The sequence below is a fragment of the Lachancea thermotolerans genome (assembly GCF_000142805.1).
Source record: "Lachancea thermotolerans CBS 6340 chromosome G complete sequence".
NCBI classification, from domain to species: Eukaryota; Fungi; Ascomycota; class Saccharomycetes; order Saccharomycetales; family Saccharomycetaceae; genus Lachancea; species Lachancea thermotolerans.
The window spans coordinates 172,985-197,732 of NC_013083.1; the positions used below are offsets into that span (position 1 = coordinate 172,985).

The window sequence follows — 24,748 nt, forward strand, 5'->3', positions numbered from 1 at the left end:
TGTTTCCTGATTGATTAGAAACAGTTGAGTTGAGACGTTAAGATATCCCATTATGATTCCTTTTATATATTTAATCTTGGGCGGCTGTGATATTCTACCCTTTTCTCGAAAAGTGCAGAAATGTATAGAAGCTTATCGCATTTTGTAGTCACGTGACCGCACGTTGTCAGCGTTTATCTGTCAGCGGCAATTGATCAGCGCTTCCCCCAAAATATTCTCCATTTTGGTCTTGATAAGACGACTGGTCAAAACCGGTTCTGTTATGCACTTTCGTGCTTACCAACTACTGAATGTCGTTGTTGTCGCTGTATTCCTAAGTTCAAGTCAATTTCAACTGTTTATGTTTAGGACATTGTCTTGGAATTTCGTAAGACAGTAATTTAAATCTTTACATAAAAATTGACACATACATCACAACAAAGCTCCTAAGCCTCCTTGAGTCCCATCAACGAATGAAGTGATATTAAAAGAGCCGAATGTTTACGGGTTCGTTTCGAAGATGTATTATAGTATTTGGTTACACGTTTATTTATCTTCCCACTAATCTTCTATCCTGTAAAATAATCCATTATGAAGCATGCAATACCACGCCACATTATCAATCTCATTAGTGTACGCAGCCATTTGGGTCTTACCCTATAAAGTAGAATCCCACAATTGTCTCCCACAAGGTCATTATGTTCCGCATCTAGCCCCTGTCCTCTCTTAATTTTCCTCCTAGCAGGACAGCCCCCCCAGAAATTGAACCACTTGCTTCTTTGGCATAACGAGGTTCTCCCAAGATTCTTAGCGAGTGGTCCACGGGGCCCGTCAATGTAGCGCCATTGGACAGGGCACCACCTTTGGCGCGGATCACTCCATGGAAGTTGTTTATCGCCCCAATGACCCATGTAGTGCAACCACTTAGTTCCCAACTCCCGCTCTCGATCAGACACAGGTGTGACAACCGTCCCATTATAGGTGTAAGCGAGGTAGTTGAGAGATGGATCCCAAAGAGGGCCCCTGTCTGTAAAATCGCTCAGGGCGCTGAAGAAAAAGGGCACATCATGCGCGTGTTGCCCCACGGATGCGTAGTTGGCGTGTGTGCCTCTCGCGCTAAATATTAAAGGCCTTTGCAAAATCTTCGAAGTGCGATGGTTGTTTGAATACTGCACCCGAGTCTTCTTTTCAATGGCATCAAATCGGTAACAGCCTCCCCCGCCATGCGCACTCATCCATAAATACTTGGGCTCACCTTCGAAGAATCGCACGAGGGAGTGCTCCCAGTCCCCAACATGGTTGCCCCACGGGCCATAGCCCATTATAAAAGGCCCCAGGTTGAAGGAATAAAAGTAAAACCAAAAAGCATCCACCCACCCGTTTCCTTTGTCAACGACAATAAGAATGGCTGGTGCGTTCTTTATTTGACCAGAACCATAATCTGGCTCGTGGCCGAGCAACCAGCGAGGATCCTTGTCGAAGTCGTCCACGGAGCTCAGGTATGTTTCCCGGCCAGAGATGGCGCCTGCAGGTCCTTGAATTTTAGACTTGAGGTCCTGTAGGTCAAGAGGATGCTCTTGTAATACTGATCCGTTTGAGAGCTGGATGTTGAAGTGCCTGACGAAGTCGGAAATGTCTGCCGGCCAATACTCTTCTTCGCTGTAGAGATGTACTAGAGGACAGTTATCTATGACAAACTGCGGTACAAACCCTTCGTGTGGCAAACTGCGAGTGTCATCGGTAATTTCGTCAGGGGACAACACCGGCGGGTATCCTAAATCTAGTTTATGTGTTTCCGTACTCTCGGCAAAGGGGTCGTTATCCAACCAGGGCACTATTACAGCACAGACCCCTTGAAGGAGGAATAACAGTAGCGCTAGTGACATCAGAATCAAAAGTTGCCTTGCAGTTGATCTACTCGGCTTCCTTGAGCTTCATAGTACGTCAAGCATAGGGCAGTAGTAAGATGGCACTAAAGCGTTATTAATATTTCTGTATACGCTTTCCTTTCACATCTTCAGAGGCTTCATCATCTAGGACGAGATGATCGTTTAAGGTTGTCAGTAGCTTAATCACGCATTCAACTGTCACCCCAGACCGTCGAAAGAGTTGTTGTGGCCCTTTTTCCAGCTTTTAAGCATGTTACTGAACTCTTGGATAGACGCGTTGTCTCTCAGCTTTTCGCAAACCGCAACGGCCTCGTAACGATCCATCTGGCGCTGATTTACCAGGCATATGTAGAACTCAATGATGAGTTTGCGTTGTTTGTACAAGTGGGTCGCTTCCTGGGAGCCCGCTCTCCAAGTTTTGCCAAATTTCTTGTTCATGGTGTGGACACATTCATTTCCCTGCTCAGGATTTGGGGTAAACCACTCCAGTATAATATCTTCAATACTAGTCAACTGAGGGGACATCGCGAAAGTAGACTCTCCTGCGGTGGAGGGTGGCTCCTGCTCTTCTCGTGGGCGCTTGGGCGCTATGGTCACAGGTTGCTGCGAGGGTTGCGGGGTTGGAGTAGAGGATTGCTGATTGAGCAAATGGGCAAGTTGCTTGCGGACCTCCTCTTTGACTTGGGCGCTTATTAAGCTCTGGACATGGCGTTCAATTTGAGCAGTTTGCTGTTCCACAGCAGATTTGAACCTAGTGTCCATGACTTGAGAAACAAGCGCCTGTAGCTCATTTTGCAAGTTAGGGTCCACTTCGTCGTCGTTGTCTTCGTTATCGTCCTCCTCCTTGTAGTCATCGTCATCTTCGGCATCGCTATCGAATACGGCTGGCCTAGAGAGTTTTCCAGCAGGAAGTGATTCTCGTGTTTCTTGTTTGGGGCCATTTGTGGAGCTGCTGCTTGTTTCCTCTTCTGTTTTAACATCTTGAGGTTTACTCGCAGCGATCTGGTCTTGCAGGGTCTGCTCCAGGGATCCTAGCTGGTGAATGATATATTCACGATTGCTCTTTTTGGTCTCCAGCTTCTCAAAGATGCGGCTCAGAGACTGGAGAAGCAGGTGAAAATTGGAAGTTGTCTGGAACTGGACCATGCGGAAAGTTTGATCACGGAGATAGATTTGCAGGTCTTGCGTGTCAGCGCTAGGGGGAACATTGAGAGCCTGAGGCGGTTGAGATGGAGCAGCAAAATCCCGTTCGGCTTCGACCAGCCCGAAAGCAGCAGGATCATAGCTTTGAAGCTGGTCGGTGGCGCGCAGTTGCTCTATTTTTTGGTGGAAATAGCCCTGGAACTCCGCGTTCTGGAACATAGGGTCTTTGAACAGGTCGTGCTCCGGAAAGAAGTGGTAAAAGAGTGGAAGGGCTGAAACCAACGCACTTCTCAAGAGCTGGAGAGCATCAATGAAGTGCTGCGCCTGCTCACCCAGAGGTATCGAGCTTCTCTTGTACTCTTCGATCTCAGGGAACACCTGAACGAGAAGAGACTTTGGCACGTTCGCCAAGTCTGCGTAGTGGTTCTCGGAGGGTGGCTCGTAGACCGGAAAGTGGTTCATGTGTCTTAAAAAGTCGAGCGGGATCAAGTGTGGGAAAAGCTCGCGCTGCTGGGCGGGCGCGATCTCCTGCAGCTGGTCCAATTCCGTGCGTCGTATCTCGGGGTATTGGCAGTAGTCGACACTTTTGTTGTAGAAGTACTCTCGCCTCTTGTAAGGAAGGTGGCAGTGGCGGAAGACGTGTGCGTAGTAATTGGTCATAGTCTCCTCGCGCGGATACTTGTCAAGCGACTTTCCGCGGACCATGGGAAGGAAGGCCCACTCATCGGCGCCTAAAAGATCTGGGAAGCCGTCGCCCTTGTAGGCCTTGGGTGCGCCGTAGAATCTGAGATAGAGATAGGCGGCCAGGCTCACAAGAGGGCAGATCCACGGCACCCGCTGCGGCAGAAGCGCTAACTGTTGGACGGTTTCAGGCGCGTCCGCGCCGTGCTGCCCCTGGCGCACGACGTGAAGCATGCCGGGGTCAGCGGCAAAGCGCAGGTCGCCGAGCTTCAGCCGAGCGCGGTCGGCAAAGGGCAGGTGCCAGTACTGCTGGACGTGGAAGTCGACAAGAAAGCGCAGCCGTTCCAGGCCGCCCTTGAAGTATTTCTCGGAGAGCCGATTAGAGTGCGGGGTCCACATGTTGACCGAGACAAGATGGAGCGGCGAGAAGGGCGGGTTTTCGGCAGAGGCGCTGACGTGCAGGCGGGCGACGGCCTCGAGGTAGTCGTGGTCGAGCTCATACGGGTAGTCCGGCTCGTAGGCGCAACACACGCGGTGGAGGAACTTGAACGCGCTGATCATCTTGCGGAGCACCGAAGCGCTGAACTGCGAGTCCGAAACGCACACATACTGGGACAGCACGAAGCAATGCACAAGGGTAGCGGTGACGACGATGTCGCGGTACGGGTGGTCTGCGCCGGGGTCGCGTCGCAGCAGCTTGTTGTCGCGGCACCACTGGATGAACTTGGTGTGGTAGAGCTTGTACTGGTGCGCGGTCCTGGGGGCCAGCGTGTCGACGAGGGCCTTTATGTGCAGATGCGGGTCCATTGGACGGGAGGGAACGTCGGGCATGCAGAGAGCGGTCGGCCTGGCGGGAAAGCTGGCTCGTCTTTTCAACACAGCGCGCGCGCTTACGCGCACGCGCGTTGTAGTTCTCCTGCAAGGTCGCGATGCGGGCGCGACCGATGCGCGTAGGAAGTGACAGCTGTGTGGATCGCTTTGGTAGTCACCTGACGTCCACCTGACAGCCGCCCTCCGATCACCTGACCAAATGCACACACGCACGTGACCACAAAGGGTCACATATCACGGACCCCGGGAGCGCTGTCCCGGGAGCGCCGTCTCCGGCGACCCGCTTAGTCACCCGCCAAGGGTCCCCTGCGCTCCGCGCCCTTCCAGCCAGCCGCCGCACACGCCGCCGCACACGCCGCCGCACCCGCCGCTGTACCCACCACTGTACTCACCCGCTATACGCGGCGCCTCCACCTTTGCCGCCATTGCCGCCACCGCCGCCGCTCCCCTCGAAGACTGCGCGCAGCGCGCTGCGCGTCTTGGGCGTCCCGCTTCGCCCGGCTTCCTAGCCGCGGCCTGATCCAGACCCATAAAACCCTCTTGTCCCACGTGACGAGGCTGTGCGCTGAATCAGCTGCGGGCTCGCACCCGGCCTTTTCTGTTGATTTTCGTTCCGTAATTGCTCACTGTTGTCTTTTACCCGTTTTCGGCAGTGCCAAGCTGCTGGCGGCTGCGGTTGCCATGCCGTCCGCTGCGGCGTTTAATGCACCCGCCACAAAAGACCCTGTGCGGTCTTTCCGAGACGCGGTCTTTTCGTTCTGCGCGTGTTTACGCCTGGGCCGCTTACCCGCAGCGGTCGCCGGGGCTACCGCTGCCGAGGCAGTGTCTGGTCACGTGCACAAGGCCTCGGGCCGGGGTCCACCCAGACACCCCGCGCGAAATATGCATGCGGCTGGTCTCGCCAGCGCAGCGCAGTGCGCGCTCGCGGGCTCCGGGCTGAACCCTAGGCAAAGAAAAAAAATAAAAAAATGTCGCCGCCCGGCGCGTGCCTTAGCAGCGGCCCGGGTTGCGGCTTTTTCCAGCGCAACCGCGACCCTGCTGCGTTGCTGGATATATATAAGCGCAGACAATGCGCGGCTAGGTGTCTTCTGGCCTGGCTCTGACCTCCACTCCATCGCAACCCATACACACACACTTGCGCTATCGCAGCTCCACATGGACTCGGATCAAGAATCCATCAACTCCTTCAACTCGCGCGACTCATACACGCAGGTGCCCCAGACGTACGTGCCGTCGGACGCGACCAGCGCCCGGCGCGCGGGGCGCCGGTCGTCCGCGTCAGCTTCGTCCGCGGTCGGCTCCGACCGGCTCCGTCTGGTCCCTACAGAGACCGTGAAATCGCTACAAGACATGGGTGTGACACCCGAGGCGCCGCTGCCGGACGTCAACGCGCCCACGACTGGCAAGGGCGGCGCCGCCATCTTCCCTGAGGAATACACTCTGGAGACCGCCACGGGGCTGGTGCCCGTGGCAACGCTGCAATCGCTGGGCCGGACGCAATCCGCGGTGTCGCGGACGCGCACGCGCGTGATGCGCGAGGGCGCGGCCGCGAGACGCCGCGGGTCCGATGCCGGCTCCGAGAACGAACAGAAACTCACGCTTTCCGACCACGGGTCCAAGTCCGGGTCCGGATCCGGCGAGGGCGAGGGCGAGGGCGCTGCCGCCGGCGCGCCCGAGCTAGACCCTGAGATCGAGTTTGTGACGTTCGTGACAGGCGACCCCGAAAATCCCCACAACTGGCCCCTGTGGCTGCGTTGGGTGTACACGATCCTGCTGTCGATCCTGGTCATCGCGGTCGCGTACGGCTCCGCGTGCATCACCGGTGGTCTGGGCACGGTGAGCGACAAGTTCCACGTGTCGCAGGAAGTGTCGATTCTGACCTGTTCGTTAATGGTGCTCGGTTTCTCGCTGGGTCCTCTGATCTGGTCGCCCGTGTCGGACTTGCTCGGGCGCCGTGTCGCTTACTTCATCTCGCTGGGTCTCTACGTCATCTTCAACATCCCCTGCGCGCTGGCGCCCAACATCGGGTGCCTGCTCGCGTGCCGGTTCCTGTGCGGCGTGTGGTCGTCGTCCGGGCTGTGTCTCGTGGGCGGTTCGATCGCAGACATGTTCCCTCCCGAGACGCGTGGCCGTGCCATCGCGTTCTTCGCGTACGCGCCCTACTGTGGGCCTGTGTTCGGCCCGCTCGTTAACGGGTTTATCTCCGTGGCCACGAACCGCATGGATCTGATCTTTTGGGTCAACATGGCGTTCGCAGGCGTGATGTGGATCATCGTGGCGCTCATCCCCGAGACGTTCGCGCCCGTGATCCTGAAGCGCCGTGCCGCGCGCCTGCGTAAGGAGACCGGCAACCCCAAGATCATGACCGAGCAGGAGGCCCAGGGCCTCAGTGTGCGCGAGATGGTCCAGGATTGTCTGCTGCGTCCACTGTACCTGGCCGTCACGGAGCCCGTGCTGGATCTCATGTGCTTCTACGTGTGCCTCATCTACTCGCTGCTGTACGCGTTTTTCTTCGCGTACCCCGTCATCTTCGGCGAGCTGTACGGCTACAAGGACAACCTGATCGGCCTGATGCTGATTCCGATCCTGATCGGCGCGTCCGTCGCGTTGGCCACCACCACCTTCTGCGAGAACCAGTACATCAAGATCACGCGCCGCCGCAAACCCACGCCCGAGGACCGTCTGTTGGGCGCCATGATAGGCGCGCCCTTCGCGGCCATCGCCCTGTGGATCCTCGGTGCCACCGCCTACAAGCACATCATCTGGGTCGGGCCCGCGTCCTCGGGTCTGGCCTTCGGCTACGGCATGGTGCTCATCTACTACTCTCTGAACAACTACATCATCGACTGTTACGCGGTCTACGCGTCCAGTGCCCTGGCCACCAAGGTCTTCCTGCGTTCCGCGGGTGGAGCCGCCTTCCCGCTGTTCACGGAGCAGATGTACCACAAGCTGGGCCTGCACTGGGCCAGTTGGTTGCTAGCCTTCATCTCGACGGCCATGGTCGCCATTCCCTTTGCATTCTTCCACTGGGGCAAGGACCTGCGCGCGAAGCTGTCCAAGAAGAACTATGCCTTCTCCGGCATGGAATAGAGCAGCACTGCTGCCGGCCCGCGCGCGCCGCACGCCCCGCGGCTATAATCCTTACGTAACCGCCGCCATCACCACCAGCGCAACGTTAATAATCAATATGTACGAAAATATCCAAGATCCTGCGCTTTCCACCCCACAAGACTATCTATTTCTCTCCAGGCTGCTGCCACGTACGCACTCACGTGACCTCGTGCAAGATGATACGTCTTTCGCCATTCAATGGCCAGGCCGCGCGAGGGCCCGCTGAGTACCTGGTGAGCGCCGGGCGAAAACCCACTACATCAAACAGAGACGGCGGATCCGCTCTCTGCGCCGCGCCCGCGCGCCTTCCGGCCCCTAGTCATTAGCCGGACTTCCTGCCTGCACACCAGCCGCGCGGCTGAGCATAACATCGCATAGCCCCATCTACGTCATAGAAAAAAAAATAGACCCTTCAGCCCTGTGTGCGTACAAAGCGACGCATCGAGGGTCTTGGCCTCGGAACTATCAGGATAACGGAACCCGGCGCAGCCGTGGCAGAGACTACAGCGCGCTCGAGTCGGCGGTTTGCCCAAGCACAGGGGAAGTTGGCGCCAAAGTGGCCACGGAAAGATGGTGGTTGTCGTGCGTCTGTTTGAAGATAGACGTGGTGGTGCGAGATTCGGGCCGTGCGGCTTGGTCGTTTCCCACGTTTCTCGCAGTCCCTGTGTTTTTCATAAGCCGCACCATTATCGCGGCACTTGCAGAGTGTTTTTTTTTCCGGCGTGTTTCTCCGTCCGCTGCTGCAGCCAAGGAAGAGTTTCCGGCGCTTCGCAATCAACAAAGAACAGGGCTGATTTACCAAGAAATCTTGCGCTGAGATCTCGAGACCAGGCTTGGCAAGTACCGGTACTTAGCCTCATTTCAAGAAGCAGGAAGTCGCATCCTGGGCGGCGCGGATAAGCATTTATAAGCACACGGGCAGACGACAGGGCATTGAGTTGTGGAAGTTCAGGTCCCATTGTAACCCATCTGATCGGCAATCTTTCAGCCGAAAACCAAAAGAAAAACCTTCATCTCTTCGTTCCCACATGTTCAGAAACCAAAGTCTCATACCCAGCTGCCACACGCTTGGCGCGTCCGGGGCCGTTGTGCCGGTGCTGTCGCCCGAGTGCGGGCTGCCGCAGCCCGAGATGCGCAAGGGCAGCGCGGGGCATGCCAGCGCCGGCCACAGCAGCAGCGGCAGCAGCGGCAAGGGTGGCAGCTCCAGCGGGTCCAGCGGTAGCTCCAGCGGGTCCAGTGGTTCCAGTAGTAAGGGCGGCAGCTCCAGCGGGTCCAGTGGTTCCAGTAGTAAGGGCGGCAGCTCCAGCGGGTCCAGCAGCTCAAGCAACAGTGGTTCTGGCGGCTACTACGGCGGTAGCTCCAGTGGCACCTACGGCGGTAGCTCCAGTGGCACCTACGGCGGCGCTGCCGGAGGCGCCGCGGCGGGCGCCGCAGCCGGTCATGCCGGCACCCGCGGCCACCATAACTCAACCAGCGGCAGCAGCCAGAGGAATGGCGCCGCGGTTGTGAGCCCGTCGTGGCCCCGCCTTCTAATTTTCGTTTTCTTACTCTGCTCTCTTACCGGCGTCGCGCCGCCCGCGACCTTGGACGCGCACAACTAATGAACAAAATCGCACGGCTCACATAGCCCCCGCTATGCAATGCGAAGGCGCTGCAGCTACATAATAAGCATAGTTAATAGTAAACTGCTCTTCACCACCATTCGTAACCCTCCCGTGCGCCGTGATGTTCTTGTATTCAATTTTTCGGTCCCTTGCTCTACCTGCCCTTAAACATTGTTCTCAATCCCAGAGGAGCACAACGCTTCAGCCGCTGGAAACGCTGGCTAACGATGTTCACAGACCAATTTGTGCTAGACGCTTTTGAAGACATAGACGCAAAGCTGGAGCTCGCGCTCCAGCAGTCTTCGTTCGTGGGCCAAGACCACAGTAGCAGCAACAGCGATCAGTTGAAGAAGCTGCAGGACCAGCTGTGGCTCGTGAAAAACGAGGTGGTGGCCTTGACCGCGAGCCTTCGCCAGAGACGCGTCCGCCTCCCCAACATCAAGCTCTTGAAGTCTGTTCTCGAGTCCCTCCAAGAGGATGCGCCCTCCGATTTCGTCGCCGTCTCCGACAACGTGGAAGGCCCAGTGCGGGCGGCTATCATCCAGTACGTCACCGTCTGCCTTTATTACTGCGTCGTGCAAAAGTCACTCGACCAGCTGCCGCTGGTGCACGACACGGCACAGTACTACTCCGAGATCCACGATAGCACGCGCTGGTCACTTCTCTATGCCCTGCAGGTCGCACCACAACGCCTGGTCCACGAGGCCAATGCCGTCAAAAACGACGTCTCACGAAGCGCCTCTTGGCGGGCAATGGGGTCTCTGGAGGCTCGCTCGATCGGGACGGCCTGGTACCATAGGCTGGTGGAGCAGTGCAGGAAGATGGTTATGGTCCACAACTTCCAGCTTGTTGGGGTTCCCCGCGATGCAAAAAAAGTTGTTTCCTCCCTGTGGGCGCTGCCGCTGGCGGCCGTGCGCGATGAAGTAGGAACCCGCCGGCAGGCGGCTGACACGCTTTTCAATAGTACGGCGTCCCGGCTTGGCGCGTTGATGACGCAGTTCCCTGCCACCCGTGACACCGAGGCCCGCGTCGCCCTTCTCTCCACATTTTTTAACCATAGTCGCGCGAGCTCTCCTGGCGGTTCCGAAAAAGCGCTCCTCGCCGTAATGCCCGAAGTAATGACACTGGCGCCAGCCTCCAAAATACAGGCGCCAGGATTCCTCACCCGGTATTGGCCTACATTGCTATGCTCACTGGCCTATGGGCCTTCCTCAGCGTTCGCTTTGTGGCAGTCCAGGGATAAAATCCTTCAGTTCTTCCAGGAGAACGTTGTCGACTTTTGCGCGGGTTTGATTCAAAATTGGATTTGGACACCCCTCCAGCAAGTGTGGAGCACTGTTCGTCACGATGAATCCCAGCCGTCGATCGCAGTTGCTTCCAAGGGCTCTCTAGACTCTGAGTTTAGCTCTTTGACAAGAATGGTAGTCCAGTTGGTAGCAGAAAACTCAGATGGCCACGTCAACACTGACGCCTTAGCGGTGCAGGTGGAAAACGGGGATCTCACAGAGTTTATGCAAATATATGAGCGTCAAATCCACCACCCGGTTAAGAACATTTTGACCGGGAAACTTGTGCGCTCTTTGTTGATACAAATCCAAAAGACCAAAGTAGATGCATCATTGGCACTAAATGGTATCGACAAACTGCTATCTTCGCAGCAACTTGTCTTTGGGGTTGTGGCTATGTCTCCCGCCCTATTGATAGTCTACAGCATCTGGACGTGCATCTACCGTTTGAGCAAACTCGGCCGCATCTGGTCGAACGTTGCTCAATTCAGATTCAGACTCATGTCCAGCATGAACAATATCGAGAGACTTTTAAACTATAATGTCTCTGAAATCGAAAGCTCTGACAAAGATCTTAACACTGGTTTGTTAGCATTGGAAGTGGTGTCTGCCCGGCGCTACGGTGAAAAGCTAGTGCCCAAGAAATACAGGGGCCAATGGACCAGGGATGTTGGCGAGCTCGTCGACCCAGGTCTAAACAACACAGCCCGGTTAAACGTAGTGAACAGAATTTATCATGTGTACGGCAGGTACCTCTGAAGGAAACGTAGTTGGCTTCTATATATTCTCATGACCATATTCCACATAAAGCTTATCCTAGCATTTAATATCTATGTCATATTTGAGTATATTCCAAAAGGAAAGATCCTAGAAACTAGAAGATGCTATTCACGATATCAGAGCCAATTGTAGCACCAGCACCGAATACCGCAGCATTTCCTAATTTACCGCCAAACTTTTTGAACGCACTACTGGCCTGAGAGCTGTGGCCCTGTTGTGCAGCAGGCGCTGCAACAGGTGCTGCAACTGGCGCCTGTTGCGCTTGATAGTATTGCTGCTGTGGGTATTGCTGTGGGTATTGCTGTGGCGGAGGTTGGTAGTAGTTTGTTGATGAAGGAGGAAAGGGTGGTTGCGAGTAGGCTGACTGCGCGCTCGCATTCGTCTGCTGAGGGACAAGCTGCTGCGACTGGTACTGTGGGGGTGGTGGAACAACAGGACGCTCAGTTGTGGTAGAGCCAGAGAAGGCTGGCTTCACATAGTTCGAAGGAAACATGCCAACACGACCGTTGCACTTACCCTTAAACCATTCCGGAGAAGGCTTCTCTAAGACCTCAACTTTATCTCCCACTTGCAAATTCAGGTCTCCATCCTGCTGCGCTTGGAAAGCGTATATAGCCTCTACGAACTCCCCTTGCGTGGCTGATGGCTGCTGTGGGCCACGGCTAGGGTCGTAGCGTTCAGGCAGCGCAGACAAAATGTCCCTGTACGAGTTCTCGGTTATCACATCAGACTCGCGGAGGAACTCAAGCTCAGTTCTTACAGTAGACAGAGAACGGTTGATAGAAGAGGCAGACATTTCTTGGTATCTTCGGTGAAGAAAGTTCGACAAAGCTGATTCCCTGTAAACTTATTCTAAGAAGTTCTAAGTACGGTATTGGCATAGCCCTGACTTCAAAAATAACCGAACTTCAAATGCGCATCACGTGCTAAATTATATGATGATCCCGGCCATCGAGTACGTGGTGCTCACATGGAAAAGAATAAGGACAACTGCAGAGCACAAAGGAATCCATGTGGACATTTCAAATAGTCCTGCCTTATAGGTGACGGCAAGGCTTTGTAATAGTTAGTATCGCTGAGCCAATCTAATCATCGACAACAATTCACATACATTAAACCTGTAACAGTGCCTGCAGCTAGAGCTTGAAACCCGCCAACTAGGATGTAAAACGCCATGATCCACAGGCCGCTGGCTTTTTTTCTGTGAGATATGCTGGCCCACAAGCCAGCAGCTGTATAAAAACCCATGAACAATATCAAGGTCCAAAAGACCGTAAACTTCCAGATGTCATTTGTGTAGTAAAGGTAAGATAACGTATACCTTTTGTTGTTGATAGGCCAAAACAACGAAGGGAACTTCGGGGTAGTATAGCCAATTGGAACATCACCTATGGTGACAAAGGACCTGCGCGCAAAAACGTTAGTTGAAATGAAGCGGAAGGGACAGCAAGAGGCCTGTGTAACCTTTAGACATACTTCATATGCAGTAACTAAACAGCATCAATCTCTTCAGCAGGCGCTCCGCTAACCGCCAGCCTTGCTCAGCCAAGCAAGAAGTTAAACTCAATAAAGAAAAGTGCTTTAGTTTACATATTATATGTATCGCTAAGAACGATGATAACACAAGAGCAGGAGATTCAGGCTTGAGGCGTTGTTTGCATATATGGATGAATTACTCATCGTCGTTCTCTTTCTTCGTGACACCTGTTTTGTTCAACAGAGTCTCGATCTCCTGTGGCTTGAAGATTTTCTGTGCGATTTTGCCATTGTCGAGCTTCGTGATTGTCGAAAACTCAACGCGTTCTGGGGTCAGGGTGCTCGAGTCTGTGGTTTTAGACAGTGTTTTGAGCGCAAGCTCTGTGGCCTCCTCAACTGTAATGTCATCTTTGTAGTCCATCTGCAGCAGAGTTTGAGCAGCAGATGTGTTAGCTCCCACACTGATCGCCTTCCATCCAGAATAGTTGCCTGATGGGTTGGAAGTGTATAACTGGTATCCGTAGCGGTCGTCGTAGCCCGCGTAGATAAATGATGCACCAAAAGGTCTCAGACCACCATGTTGCGTGTAGCCCTGCTTGACATCGCTGAGGCGTCTTACCAGAATCTCCACGGGAATCTCCTCGTTATAAGACTTCAGGTAGTTTTGTGCGAATAGCCGCGCCGTGTTTATTAGGATTTCGGCATCTGCGGTTAGGCCTGCGACAGCCACTGTGATGTTATCGTTCAACTTATAAAGCTTTTCGCTCGAGCTGCCCTGTTCCAGCAGTTTGCTTGTGACCTTTCTCTCTGCTGCCAACACGATCCCATCCTTTGCCATGACTCCTATGGCTGTCCCTGCGTGTGATATGGACTCAAGGGCATATTCAACTTGATACAAACGCCCTTCCGGAGAAAAAATAGTTGTTCTAGAATCAAACCTCCTGGATCCCATGTTGGATATTAAGTTCGGTAAGATAGACTTCTGTCAATGCCTTGATGCGAAGCCTTCAAATTGAACTTTCGCTTGATATAGGGTACGTGAACTCGTGTGTATTCGCCACCTTCTTGAAATTTCAGGCTTTAGTGAACATCTTACCCGGATCTGGTGATATTTCATTTTGAACAAAAGAAGACGTAGAGCCGAGAACTTAAACCCTGCAAGTACTCGTTATAAATTTACTTGCAAAGCGCCAAAATGCTTCTGTAGAAGCTGCTGATTTTATGCACCCGAGGAAAATGCCGCGGTACTGGCGAGAGTACAAAACGCCTGATGGCACAAAGTATTACTACAATGTGAATACAAAGCGTTCTACAACTGACAAACCAGACGATTTCGAGGAATCTCAGAGCTTCAGAAGTAAGAGTCGAAGAGTGGACCCCGGTGTTACATTTGTAGTGCCATTGTCAAATGACTGGGTTTTGTCCGTCTGCGAAAATGGGCAGCGGTTTTTCTACAAGAGCTCAACAGAGGAGTCGCGGTGGGACATCGAGGACGAAGAATCTTTAAGAATCTTGTCACTCGTCGATAAAAACAAGTTGGTTTTACTTCTGGCAACGGCCAGGGGGTTCGACATAGGGGAAAGAGATGTGTATCAAGAGCTTCTGGAGGATATCAATAACCTGAAGCAAAGCAGGGGTGTTCCCGAGGGCTCTGAAGTTATAGAGGCTGCTGAGGAGCCGTCACACACTGCCGGGGAGCCCTCAAATGCTACTGAGGAACCTTCACAGGCTGTTCGGACTTTGATTTCAGCCTATGAAAGCTCTGACGAAGATGGGGACTCAAGTGACGAGATAAATGCTGAAAAAGAGGTGCATAGTGACAACGAAGGTTCCAATTCAGATATTGAAGACCTCAACGCCGCATCCCATCAATACAATGAAGCAACCAAACAGATGTTTACTTCTCTTTTTGATGAGTACGATCTAGACCCATACTCAACTTGGAATATGCAGTCAAAAAAGATCTGCGATAATCCATTGTTCTATCAAGTTGCAAGTGATGCGGAACGCAGAGAGCTTTTTGAAGACTGGTGCGTTGCAAAAGTCAAACTTGAAGATGTTATAGAGGATCCAGCGCACCAAGCTGTCTCCTCGGATGGTGATGGTGATGATGACGATACAAGCACCGATGAATTAGAACCTACTCGTTATCATTACTTGGCGCATATCGTGTCTAAAGCAGAAGTTGCGCCCTCTACACTTCCAAGAGACTTAAGAAGCGAACAGAAGCAACTGTTCAAGCAGTTCAAGATAAAAGAATCTCTCGGCAAAAAGCAGCAAGACGAATTTTTATCAAAGCTGCTGTTTTACTATAAAAACATGACAGAGGAACAAAGGTTAGAGGTTTTAGTGAAGTTTTTGAAGACCAGGAGAAAGCTTATCATGAAAGGGTTTCGAAACATAGAACAACTAGAATCTGTTCTCTCTCAGCAGGATCTGCCAACTAGCGGGTTTGCTATTGAGTCCCAACTGCTAAGGCTAGAAGATTGTATTGACATACATGGGGTTAGCAAGGCACTTCAAGACGAAGTTCAGTATTATGTGTTGGGAATTAAACAAAAAACCACCGCCTTGAAGGAGTTTCTAAAACAGCTAAATAGTGAAGTTTGAAATGTGCGCGCAGATGTTTCTTTCATAAGTTTTTTTACTGGGGCTATCAACGCGAAATACAACCAAGTTTAATGCGAGACGGCAGCTCTAGCAGCTCTGGCCGTATCTAGCCTCCCATAGTCAGGTGTCCTGCCTGTGCTTCAGTTTCTTCATTAAGGGTTGCGGCCGAATGTCTACGATGCGCGCTTCTTGTCCTTATTGTGAATAAAGTTACCCGCTGCCATAGTGGTCGGCTTTCTGGAAGTAAAACAACTCAGAAGACACTTCGGAATATTTGGGTGGAAGCTGCATTAACAGCCAACCCAGAAGAAAAGTTTTAACAATTCAGTCATGATATCGTTGAATTCTATTCAAATACTTAAAATGCACATTGGCCCTGTCATAACTCTTGTTTAATCCTCGGTTTCAATTGGGTCGAAGCCCGGTTGAGCGAGGAAGTGTTCGCCATCATGTGTCAAAGTCTTCATATCTTCGGCACTGATCTCGAAGTCGAGTGCATGCAAATTGGACTCCGCGCGGTCTTCGTGGACGGACTTAGGCAAAGGAACAAAACCCATCTGCAGCGACCATCTGATTAAGAGCTGAGCTGGGGTGCGGCCAGGGTACGACTCTTTCAGCAGCTTCTGTACAACGGGGTCTGAGAAACGCTTTGATCTGGTAATAGGAGAGAAGGCCTCAATCACGAGGTCTCTCTCTTTACAGTACTTAACGAGATCTTTTCTTGTTAGCCAAGGATTCAGCTCAAACTGGTTTACCATGGGCTTGACCTCAAGTCCCTCCCAAGAATAAAGCTCCTCCAAGTGCTTGATACTGTAGCTGGAAACACCGATAGCCTTGATTTTACCAGCTTTGTAAAACTCTTGTAGCGCTTTGTATGTCCCAAGACGCTTTTCAGTTTCCGCGCAAGGGTTGTGAATCAAGAAGAGGTCCACGTACTCGAGCTCCTTAGCCATCTCGAGCGACTCAATGATCGACTTCTTGGCTTTCTCATAACCGTGGTTGTCGCCGGCGACCTTGGTAGTGTAAAACACCTGGTCTCTAGAAACCTTTGGAGATTCTTTCAAAAATTTGGCAACAGCAGTGGCACATTCCCTCTCGTTCTCGTACAGCTGAGCGGTGTCGACATGTCTGTATCCTTGCTTGAAAGCAGCGTGCACAATGCTCTCTGCCTTCTCTTTAGGTGTTTCGTAGGTACCAAACCCTAGAACTGGGATTTTGACTCCGTTTGTCAATGTTTTTGTAGTGGATGCGGTGATGCTCATTTTGATAGTTTATACAATCTAGTAACTTGATCGATAACCTTCAAGCTTCGACAGGCATTATTCTTCTCATGTTCGGCGGTTTATATACTTAGTTTGCTCAAGAGCAACTTTTCGGCAACCATATTATTCATCAAGAAGAAGTCTTCTTAATAGCAACTTCTATAACAAATATCTCTCATGACCTAATCATACACAAAATCTGAATCGTAAGCTCCATCAACAAAGTCGTTGTAGTCAATACCGAACTCGGCCAAGAATTGGCGGTTGTCCATTTCTCTGTCAGACATGTACATGGGCATAATAGTGTCGTCTTGACTAATTACACGACGTCCAAAAAGAGCTGTCTTCGTAGTTAAAGAGTGCTTGCTGATGAAGCTTCTCAAGGCGGTGATGGCGCTATTTTCGGTTCCCGCTGCCGGCGGCAGCAACGACATTAACTTTTTGTTGTATATGGATACTGCATGTGTTGCTTCGGGTTCAAGTTCCGCGTGAGTTCCTTGTGGTAATTGAGGTTCGGACTGGGAATCGGGCTCGCACGCAGAAGCGATTGATTCGGACTCCAGTTTTATGTTTTGTGATTGTTCGTCCACCAGGGAACGCAACGCAAAAAATAGGTCTCTTGCCTCTGGCAAAATGCATATCCAGCTCATGAGAAGAGTTTGGAGCTCGAAGATATAATCGGGATCTTTAAAGTCAAACATCTCCTTTTGCATGAGGCTCTTCACCATGTAGCAAACAAGCTTCATGAGCCCGACAACATGTGGCGAAATGCCCGACCCTTTCTCATCATCTCCTTGGTCCTCATCATCTTCCCCATCGCCTAGCGACTCTCGCAGCTGCTTAGAGAAGAAGATGGCGGCATTGGTGAAAAACTCCTGCAAAAGCATTTTTATCTCGATGTCTGAGAGGACAATAGCGCCCTGCCTTGAAAAAGGTACCTTGGCGTAGTCCCCGTCAGAAGCTGCCTTTTCTCCTCGGTTTCCCAAAACTAAGGTGTATATGTACTCTATCATGGAATTGCTGACCTCCAAATGAGTAATAAACCATATCAGCACCCTGCGGTACCCGCTGCACATGAGCATTTCATCCATCATTCTCCACACGAGAGTCTCATTATGAAACAAGATCTTTTCGAACATAGAGTTCTCGCACCACTTTTCGTAGACAAAATCTGTAGTCAAGTCACCATCTGCGACCAGCGTGGAATGGTTTTCTGACTCCGGGGTTTCCCCCAAAAGAAGAGCAGAGCGCAAGACTGTGAGCTCCTGTTCTTTGGCTACGCATGTCGCGATAACCCTCAACAGCTGCGTCCCCTCCTCCAAGGGAAGCTTCTTTTCTGCAGCGTTGCACATCAATGAATGGGCCTGTCCTGAAGACAGATGCTTCTCGAACTCGTAGTTTTCATTGAAATAGAAGTTCAGTCCGCGGGGAATGCCCCTCCAGTCGCGGCCATTAAAGTCAAACTCGACGCTGTCTTTCTGTGAACGAAGTGCCATTGGCTTCGATGTGTTTGATAGTTTAACATTATTATCTGGCGGCGCGTCTCTAGTCACGCGATAAGGGGAAGCGTCTGGTCGGCCGTCTTCCTCATCCTCAGGCAATAGCTCGTCGTCGTCGAACTGGCAATGGCACCGCTTGTAGTAAGCTCTCATTTCTTTGATGCGTTCGCGGGATTCAACATCCTCAAGTTCATCCTCGTCTAGCTCCTCTGTATCAACCTCGTTATAGTTGTCATATTCGTAATCGAACATATATTTGACATCCTCGTCAAATCTGTCACCCGGCTGGAGGTCGCTCAGTAAGTTCGTTACGTCCTCTAACTCTATTCCGAGAGCCAGCATCGCCGCAGCGTGAGAACGCACATCGGTGTATAGCGCGCCATGACACAGTTTTCGTCCATGTGGGGACATGAATATATTTATAGGTTCATGCTGGAAGTCATGGCGTTTGTACTCAACGTGGCCGTTTAGGATGGTTGCCACAACGCTTCGCAGCGCCGATGAGCCTCGAATAGCCGCCCGGACCAAAACCGGTGTGCTGAACGTCTCCTGCTCTTCCTCAAAGCGGTCGATTTCCAGCCCAAGAAGAACAACGAAGGTGAGGTTTTTCCAAAGGGATATCATGGATGCTAGGAACGGATTCATCTGAGCAGGAAGGTCACGATAAAGCTTGTGGATAATGTATATCGCCAAAATGTCGATCATATAAATGAGTTCCAGATCCTGCGTGTTGAGGCCTTGCGGGAGCCATTTGTGCAGGTTTCGCCTCCAGTCAATGGAGTCGTCACTGTTGTTGACAGAGTTGAGCCTCTGGAAGTCGTGGCAGTTCAGTCTCGGTAGTGTAGCTTGTACAATTTTTTGTAGGTTAAAGCACACATGAAACCGCCAGTCAATGTGCAACTCATTGATCTCAGAGTACAGCAGCCCGAGAAACATGTCTGAGAGCAGGTCTATCGAGACAATGTGCGAGTCGTTCGGGGTAGGCTGGGTGACTGGGTCGACCAGCGCACACAGCGTGAAGAACTGCGAGCTTAAAAGAGGCGCTGTGTTCTGCTTTTGCAGGTTCAGAACTTGGTAGAGGGCTTGGTGCCTCCGGCGAGTCCTGTTGAAAACATTGGACGCTTCTAGCGTACCGTCGTCTTTCAAATCAAACGAATACACGCGTTCTTGCGCCGATAACCTTTTCTGAGGCCAATGGTCCGAGTCGCTGTTTGAATCGCTTTCTGGGTTCTCTGTGAACAGACCGTCCCCGTAAACCCAATGGCTGGCCTTGCTGGAACTGATGATTTCAAACAAGGGCTGGATCTGCGGTATGAGATCTTGCTGCGCGGTGAGTTTGTCGGTCAGAACCGACAGGTATTTGTAGCAGATATCCTGCGCCTCGTCGAACTGCTCCGCGCTAAAAGTGTACCAGACGTAACGACCACAGAGCTGGAAAAGTCGGCCGTGGCCGTAGGCGCACTTGGCGAGCAGAGACGGCAGGTCTATCTGATTCAGCAGCTGCTCCACGAGCGCGCGGCACTGGAGTGCGAAATCGAGAAGCAAGTTATACTCATCGTCGATGACCAGCACTTCGGTCTCTGGATCGAGGAGGAAGGCCACGGACAGTTTGTGCGCAGGCGAGTAGAAGCTTGCGTAGTCAAGGGCCCAGTTGTCGTTCCGGAGAAAGTGGTCCATGAGCAGTCCGACGTGTTCCGTGGAGCTCGTCCACCGTTTGACCATTCTCTTATACGCCGCATCGGACACCCTTTGTGGCTTAGACTGCTGCCACTTCTTGTAGCGGAGCAGGTTCACCCGCCCGCACGAGAGTTCATAGTAGAGCCTCAGCGTGGACAGGCCGGGCCGCGTGGTGAACAGCCCGAGCACTAGCTTTTCCTGGGCATCGATGTCTGTGAACGCACGTGGCTCGCGCGACGGTTGACCTACCGGCGAGCCCGGGGTACCGTTTGGTTCAGCAGGCGCCGGGAGGGCTGAAGGCCTCCTCGGAGGATCGCTAATCACAGCGCTTCTCTTCTTTCTAACCATGGGCGGTTCGGCTCGCCGAAGGATTGGCCTGGGTCCTCGCCACTTTTGGTTTTAAGCGCGGATACATCACTATACACGCAACGAATATACCACGTGACAGAATACGAGGTTCGAGTACAGGTCCCGAGTACCTGTACTCGAGTACTCAACGGCTCCCTCGCTAATGACGGCTCTGTTTCCGGAAGAGAGATCACGCGGATCCAGCAGCGATGTGCGCCGCATGGCATGTCACGAAGAACAATGCATCGCCGCGCTATATAAGAACTGGTCCAGGAATAATGCCAAATAACCGGCAAGTACTGCAGATTCATCAGCGTGGCAGCGTTAGTCGACGAAATGCGCGGGAACCGTACCACAGGGCGCGAACCACGCTGCGGCGTAGTGCTTCCCACCAAAAGCACGTGACAAGAACCTTTTCTAGGACTCCATCTGTGTTTACCACAGCGCTCTCAGCGCGCCGCCTGACTTCCCAGGACGCGTACACTGTGATTTCTCCGTCGCTCAGATCGCTTGGCGCGTTCCCGGCACTGTGGAAACATCGAGCAGGAAACATCCTGGAAACATTGCGGAAACATCGCGGAGGTCCGACGGAGGCGGGACGGAGATAAGAGTTCGTCACGTGAGTCACATGCATCGGACGAAATCGGAACAATCACGTGCATGGTCCCTTTGTGCTTTGGCCCGCCCGATATCACTTTATCCTCCACTGGCACACCCCGTACGACCGGATCTGCGTTCCCGCACCAAATGAACCTATCAGAGACTAGCTGGAACAAACAGGCCCCAGAGAAGTTAAAACGCGACAGGTACAAGGAAGTTCGAAGATTTTGAACAACCGATCTCAAGCCAAAGGTCAGGCCATTCAACAGTTCCAGACCAACGCAGTGTTAGCGTAGTTATAGAGCGGTCGCGATAGATTTCAATTGCTCTAGCGATTCGGATTGCAGAATCACTAGATACCCCGTGCACACACTACCACCGCCACCAACACCATGCTCAGAACAGCCGCCAGCAGGAGGCTCGCCAGCAGATGCTTCTCGAGGGAGACTGTGCCATACGACAAGACAATCGGGAACCTGCGTCTCACTAAGGATACTAAGGTGATCATCCAGGGATTCACGGGCAAGCAGGCCACGTTCCACGCGAAACTGTCGCAGGAGTACGGCACCAACATCGTGGGCGGCACCAACCCCAAGAAGGCCGGGCAGACGCATCTGGGCCAGCCCGTGTTCGCGACTGTGGCCGAGGCCATGAAGCAGACCGGCGCGACCGCGACCGGGATCTTCGTGCCCCCACCCATTGCGGCAAAGGCGATCCGCGAGGCCATCGAGGCCGAGATTCCGCTGGCTGTGTCCATCACCGAGGGTATTCCGCAGCACGACATGCTGTACGTCGCGGAGATGCTCAAGTCGCAGCAGAAGACACGTCTGGTGGGCCCTAACTGCCCGGGCATTATCTCCCCCGAGGCCCGCGTGCGTATTGGCATCCAGCCCTCCAGGATCTTCAAGCCCGGCAAGATAGGCATTGTCTCCAAGTCGGGCACCCTGACCTACGAGGCTGTGCAGCAGACCACCATCACCGGCTTGGGCCAGACGCTAGTCATCGGCATGGGTGGTGATGCCTTCCCAGGTACTGACTTCATTGACACGCTGAAATACTTCATGGAGGACCCTGCCACCGAGGGTATTGTCATGCTGGGCGAGATCGGCGGTAAGGCCGAGATTGAGGCCGCCCAATTCCTGAAAGAGTTCAACTTGACGCGCTCCAACCCAATGCCCGTTGCTTCTTTCATTGCGGGCGCCGTGGCTGGCCAAATGAAGGGTGTTAGAATGGGCCACTCGGGCGCTATCGTCGAGGGTTCTGGCACTGACGCGGAGTCAAAGAAGGCTGCTCTGAGAGATGCCGGCGTCGCTGTCGTCGAGTCTCCTGGTCATCTGGGTAAGGCTTTGTTGGATGAATTTGCCAAGTTGTAACGCATTGATGTTCGTGTTTAGAAATGAGTATCATGCGAGTCAAAAAAAAAATGCTTTGTATCGATTGAGTGTGCATGTAGTTCTTAGGTGCGAAGCCCTCTCTTCGCCACGAGCCTGGAAAGGCTATTTGTGCTGGTGAGAGCCCTCGCGTTGCCGCAGCGGGCGAGGGACTGTTAAGTGATTGCACTTCTAGCAGAATTATCATGCTCGAGGCGCGACAAAACTCCAAGGTCGGTTAATGCTTGTCAGCTGTTGCAATTGCATCCACCCTATATAGGTTTAGTATATGCTGGTCATTTGTTTCGCATCATTGACCCAGAACCGCTTCCAGTGCAGTTCTTTAAGAGGTTGGCATACACCAAGTCTGTCGAATTCCACCCGGTCGGCAAGAAACTACTTCGCGGCTATGAAAAGGGACGGACGCGCGAGAGACGCTGAGCAAGGTATGCTAATTGTTCGCCAAATATGTTCGGAAGGACGAGCGCCAAAAAAGCAATCGATCAAAGCCTAGCCTGTCTTCATGTCAATAAGTTATGCACTGATAAATGATCAACAAGAATGAAAAAAAAAAAAACTAGGTAGTAGCTTAAGTCCAAGCTTTGGCCATATTAGAACCACAACTTCAGAGATGGCCCCCGCTCCGGCGCATACACTTCTGGCCGAACAATTATTTGATAATTAAAAATGAAAAAAAATTTGCGCGAACCGGGAATCGAACCCGGGGCCCAAGTATGGGAAACTTGGATTTTACCACTAAACCACTCGCGCGCGTTATTGCAATAAGTTGCGCACAAGGGGGATTATAAGAAAACAACTAAAGTAGTTAGTAAGGACTCCAATAGAACACGTCCCCCCCCTTATTGTACTGTTACTTACGCGCGGAGTTGAGGTCTGAAATAGAAGTATTGACCGCGAGCAGCAATTCACCTATTTCGCTCGTATCTCTTTGGTAATAAATTATAGCGAGGAAATGCTCCCTCGCACGTATATCTTGGGTATCTATATTTTGGACTCCGAACGCTGAAGGATATCTGTTTTGAGAACTACAGTTTATTATTCTCGCGCTTCTTTTATCTCTCGCATAAAATTCACTTGCTAGACCTGAATGAGCTCGATATTCTGAGCAGAGCAATAATAGACACGAGGCATAAGCTACTTACAGCGTAGCCAATAATAGCCAAACCACAAACTTCAATGCACGCTATCTGGCAAATTGACCGTTTGCAGCTCCTCACTTCGGGCTCCTTGTGTCTAATAAATACATGTAATTTTTATACGTGGAATACCCTAGTGAAGTTCGTTCTGAAAGTGGCATTTATGGGCAACTTCCTTATGCCGTGTTCCTAGCACGAAAAATGTAGCTTGAGTACCAGAAGTACCTAGCCAGCTAACTGGTACGTCAGAAAGTAGCCATAATCTCTATCAGCCCATCTTATCAAAACATTTGTCCATTAAATTACAGTCGAGCTTGAAGCTGTATATCTTACACTATTTCAGCACCGCATATTCCTCGGTTTCACGTTATCACATGAACATCGATAGCTTTTCCAGGTTGAGCTCGATATTCAAAACCATAGGGTCTTCCACGTCAAAAAAGCAGCAGGTATCCCCTACAAATCTATTGCTGCTACTGACCTTCCCGGATATGATGCTTGTTGGCCAGTTTTCGACATCCCATTTCAGGCCGCGTGTTGCCCTGATAACCGACGGCTTCCCAACAGGTAGGAGGCCACAGTTTTTTATACATTCTTCTTTGAACTTTTTGCTGTATTTGATTAGAGCCCCGCCTGTAGGAACAAGCATTATGAGGTCCGTTGTTGTCAGGTAGCAAAGACGATAATACGCATCTGTTCTGGCAGTGGCATACAGCTGTGTTATGGAGTGAATAGTCTGGTCAAACCTCCCGTCTATGGCATTAAGAACCAGGAGATCCACGTCACGGTCTACCCAGATTTTTCGCTCCGAGTGGTAAAGCGTATGAATACCGTGGCAATCTTCTATACCATAATTCGTGTCTATCCCCGAAGACCGTGTAACCTTGTGAAAAGAAGAGGAGAAGAAATGAAGCGAGATCAATTGAAGACTCTTCGTAAAGTCCGTCGCATACTGCGACGTTTGACGAATGATGGCTACACCCTTCTGAATATAAAAGCGCAGAACATCTTCTCTAACAGAGTCTAAATCGCCAACAATGTAGTCGGGGATATGTCTCGAGCGGTCCTCATCGTTATCAAAGTATTCATACAGTCTGTTGGCGCCTCCGTCTGCGCAAACATGCAAAAAGTAGTTTCTCCATAGCTTTTCGAACACACCAGTTACCATGATCTTTTGATTCAAAATCAACAATGCAGAGTCATTTTGATGCGGTGAAAGAAACCCATTCAAGTCAAGAACATGTGAGTAAGCTGGCGGCTGGAACTGCAGCTCCTCTGTATTCTCCACAACGCTTTCCATTCCTGTGCAAGCGCTGTTTAAAGATTGAGTAGGTTTGTATTAAGTAGTGCAGTTGAAAAAAACTGATGTTAAGTAACTTTAAGCTCAACGAGGTTGGCTTTATAAGTTTATCATACAAAGCACAAAAAGCTCGCACGCTTAAGGC

The 24,748-nt window shown here is 51.9% G+C and overlaps 13 protein-coding genes and 1 non-coding gene across 14 annotated transcripts; 5 read left to right on the top strand and 9 right to left on the bottom strand.

Moving 5' to 3' along the window:
• Nucleotides 1–548: 548 nt before the first annotated feature.
• KLTH0G02222g (KLTH0G02222p) lies at nucleotides 549–1,865 on the bottom strand (the record flags this gene model as incomplete). The annotated part of the gene is made up of 1 exon (XM_002555089.1): nucleotides 549–1,865. One exon carries the CDS (start codon nucleotides 1,863–1,865, stop codon nucleotides 549–551), a length of 1,317 nt encoding a protein of 438 aa, XP_002555135.1.
• Nucleotides 1,866–2,066: 201 nt separating this feature from the next.
• Nucleotides 2,067–4,523, bottom strand: CBF2 (Cbf2p; the record flags this gene model as incomplete). The annotated part of the gene is made up of 1 exon (XM_002555090.1): nucleotides 2,067–4,523. One exon carries the CDS (start codon nucleotides 4,521–4,523, stop codon nucleotides 2,067–2,069), a length of 2,457 nt encoding a protein of 818 aa, XP_002555136.1.
• Nucleotides 4,524–5,678: 1,155 nt separating this feature from the next.
• On the top strand, nucleotides 5,679–7,613 carry KLTH0G02266g (MFS transporter; the record flags this gene model as incomplete). Its single annotated transcript, XM_002555091.1, has 1 exon — nucleotides 5,679–7,613. One exon carries the CDS (start codon nucleotides 5,679–5,681, stop codon nucleotides 7,611–7,613), a length of 1,935 nt encoding a protein of 644 aa, XP_002555137.1.
• Nucleotides 7,614–8,662: 1,049 nt separating this feature from the next.
• On the top strand, nucleotides 8,663–9,235 carry KLTH0G02288g (KLTH0G02288p; the record flags this gene model as incomplete). The annotated part of the gene is made up of 1 exon (XM_002555092.1): nucleotides 8,663–9,235. The coding sequence occupies one exon, from the start codon at nucleotides 8,663–8,665 to the stop codon at nucleotides 9,233–9,235; it is 573 nt and encodes a 190-aa protein (XP_002555138.1).
• A 230-nt stretch (nucleotides 9,236–9,465) lies between these two features.
• Nucleotides 9,466–11,283, top strand: NCA2 (Nca2p; the record flags this gene model as incomplete). Its single annotated transcript, XM_002555093.1, has 1 exon — nucleotides 9,466–11,283. One exon carries the CDS (start codon nucleotides 9,466–9,468, stop codon nucleotides 11,281–11,283), a length of 1,818 nt encoding a protein of 605 aa, XP_002555139.1.
• Nucleotides 11,284–11,398: 115 nt separating this feature from the next.
• KLTH0G02332g (SH3 domain-containing protein) lies at nucleotides 11,399–12,100 on the bottom strand (the record flags this gene model as incomplete). The annotated part of the gene is made up of 1 exon (XM_002555094.1): nucleotides 11,399–12,100. One exon carries the CDS (start codon nucleotides 12,098–12,100, stop codon nucleotides 11,399–11,401), a length of 702 nt encoding a protein of 233 aa, XP_002555140.1.
• Nucleotides 12,101–12,235: 135 nt separating this feature from the next.
• Nucleotides 12,236–12,785, bottom strand: MAY24 (May24p; the record flags this gene model as incomplete). The annotated part of the gene is made up of 3 exons (XM_002555095.1): nucleotides 12,236–12,359; nucleotides 12,416–12,709; nucleotides 12,781–12,785. The coding sequence occupies 3 exons, from the start codon at nucleotides 12,783–12,785 to the stop codon at nucleotides 12,236–12,238; spliced, it is 423 nt and encodes a 140-aa protein (XP_002555141.1).
• Nucleotides 12,786–12,976: 191 nt separating this feature from the next.
• On the bottom strand, nucleotides 12,977–13,732 carry PRE9 (proteasome core particle subunit alpha 3; the record flags this gene model as incomplete). Its single annotated transcript, XM_002555096.1, has 1 exon — nucleotides 12,977–13,732. One exon carries the CDS (start codon nucleotides 13,730–13,732, stop codon nucleotides 12,977–12,979), a length of 756 nt encoding a protein of 251 aa, XP_002555142.1.
• Nucleotides 13,733–14,001: 269 nt separating this feature from the next.
• On the top strand, nucleotides 14,002–15,390 carry URN1 (Urn1p; the record flags this gene model as incomplete). Its single annotated transcript, XM_002555097.1, has 1 exon — nucleotides 14,002–15,390. The coding sequence occupies one exon, from the start codon at nucleotides 14,002–14,004 to the stop codon at nucleotides 15,388–15,390; it is 1,389 nt and encodes a 462-aa protein (XP_002555143.1).
• Nucleotides 15,391–15,782: 392 nt separating this feature from the next.
• Nucleotides 15,783–16,652, bottom strand: KLTH0G02420g (aldo/keto reductase family protein; the record flags this gene model as incomplete). Its single annotated transcript, XM_002555098.1, has 1 exon — nucleotides 15,783–16,652. The coding sequence occupies one exon, from the start codon at nucleotides 16,650–16,652 to the stop codon at nucleotides 15,783–15,785; it is 870 nt and encodes a 289-aa protein (XP_002555144.1).
• A 182-nt stretch (nucleotides 16,653–16,834) lies between these two features.
• Nucleotides 16,835–20,176, bottom strand: CAF130 (CCR4-NOT core subunit CAF130; the record flags this gene model as incomplete). The annotated part of the gene is made up of 1 exon (XM_002555099.1): nucleotides 16,835–20,176. One exon carries the CDS (start codon nucleotides 20,174–20,176, stop codon nucleotides 16,835–16,837), a length of 3,342 nt encoding a protein of 1,113 aa, XP_002555145.1.
• Nucleotides 20,177–21,168: 992 nt separating this feature from the next.
• On the top strand, nucleotides 21,169–22,149 carry LSC1 (succinate--CoA ligase (GDP-forming) subunit alpha; the record flags this gene model as incomplete). The annotated part of the gene is made up of 1 exon (XM_002555100.1): nucleotides 21,169–22,149. One exon carries the CDS (start codon nucleotides 21,169–21,171, stop codon nucleotides 22,147–22,149), a length of 981 nt encoding a protein of 326 aa, XP_002555146.1.
• A 697-nt stretch (nucleotides 22,150–22,846) lies between these two features.
• KLTH0G02486r lies at nucleotides 22,847–22,917 on the bottom strand. The gene has a single exon. It is a non-coding gene; the product is annotated as a tRNA-Gly (tRNA).
• A 756-nt stretch (nucleotides 22,918–23,673) lies between these two features.
• On the bottom strand, nucleotides 23,674–24,603 carry THI80 (thiamine diphosphokinase; the record flags this gene model as incomplete). Its single annotated transcript, XM_002555101.1, has 1 exon — nucleotides 23,674–24,603. One exon carries the CDS (start codon nucleotides 24,601–24,603, stop codon nucleotides 23,674–23,676), a length of 930 nt encoding a protein of 309 aa, XP_002555147.1.
• Between the last annotated feature and the right edge of the window lie 145 nt (nucleotides 24,604–24,748).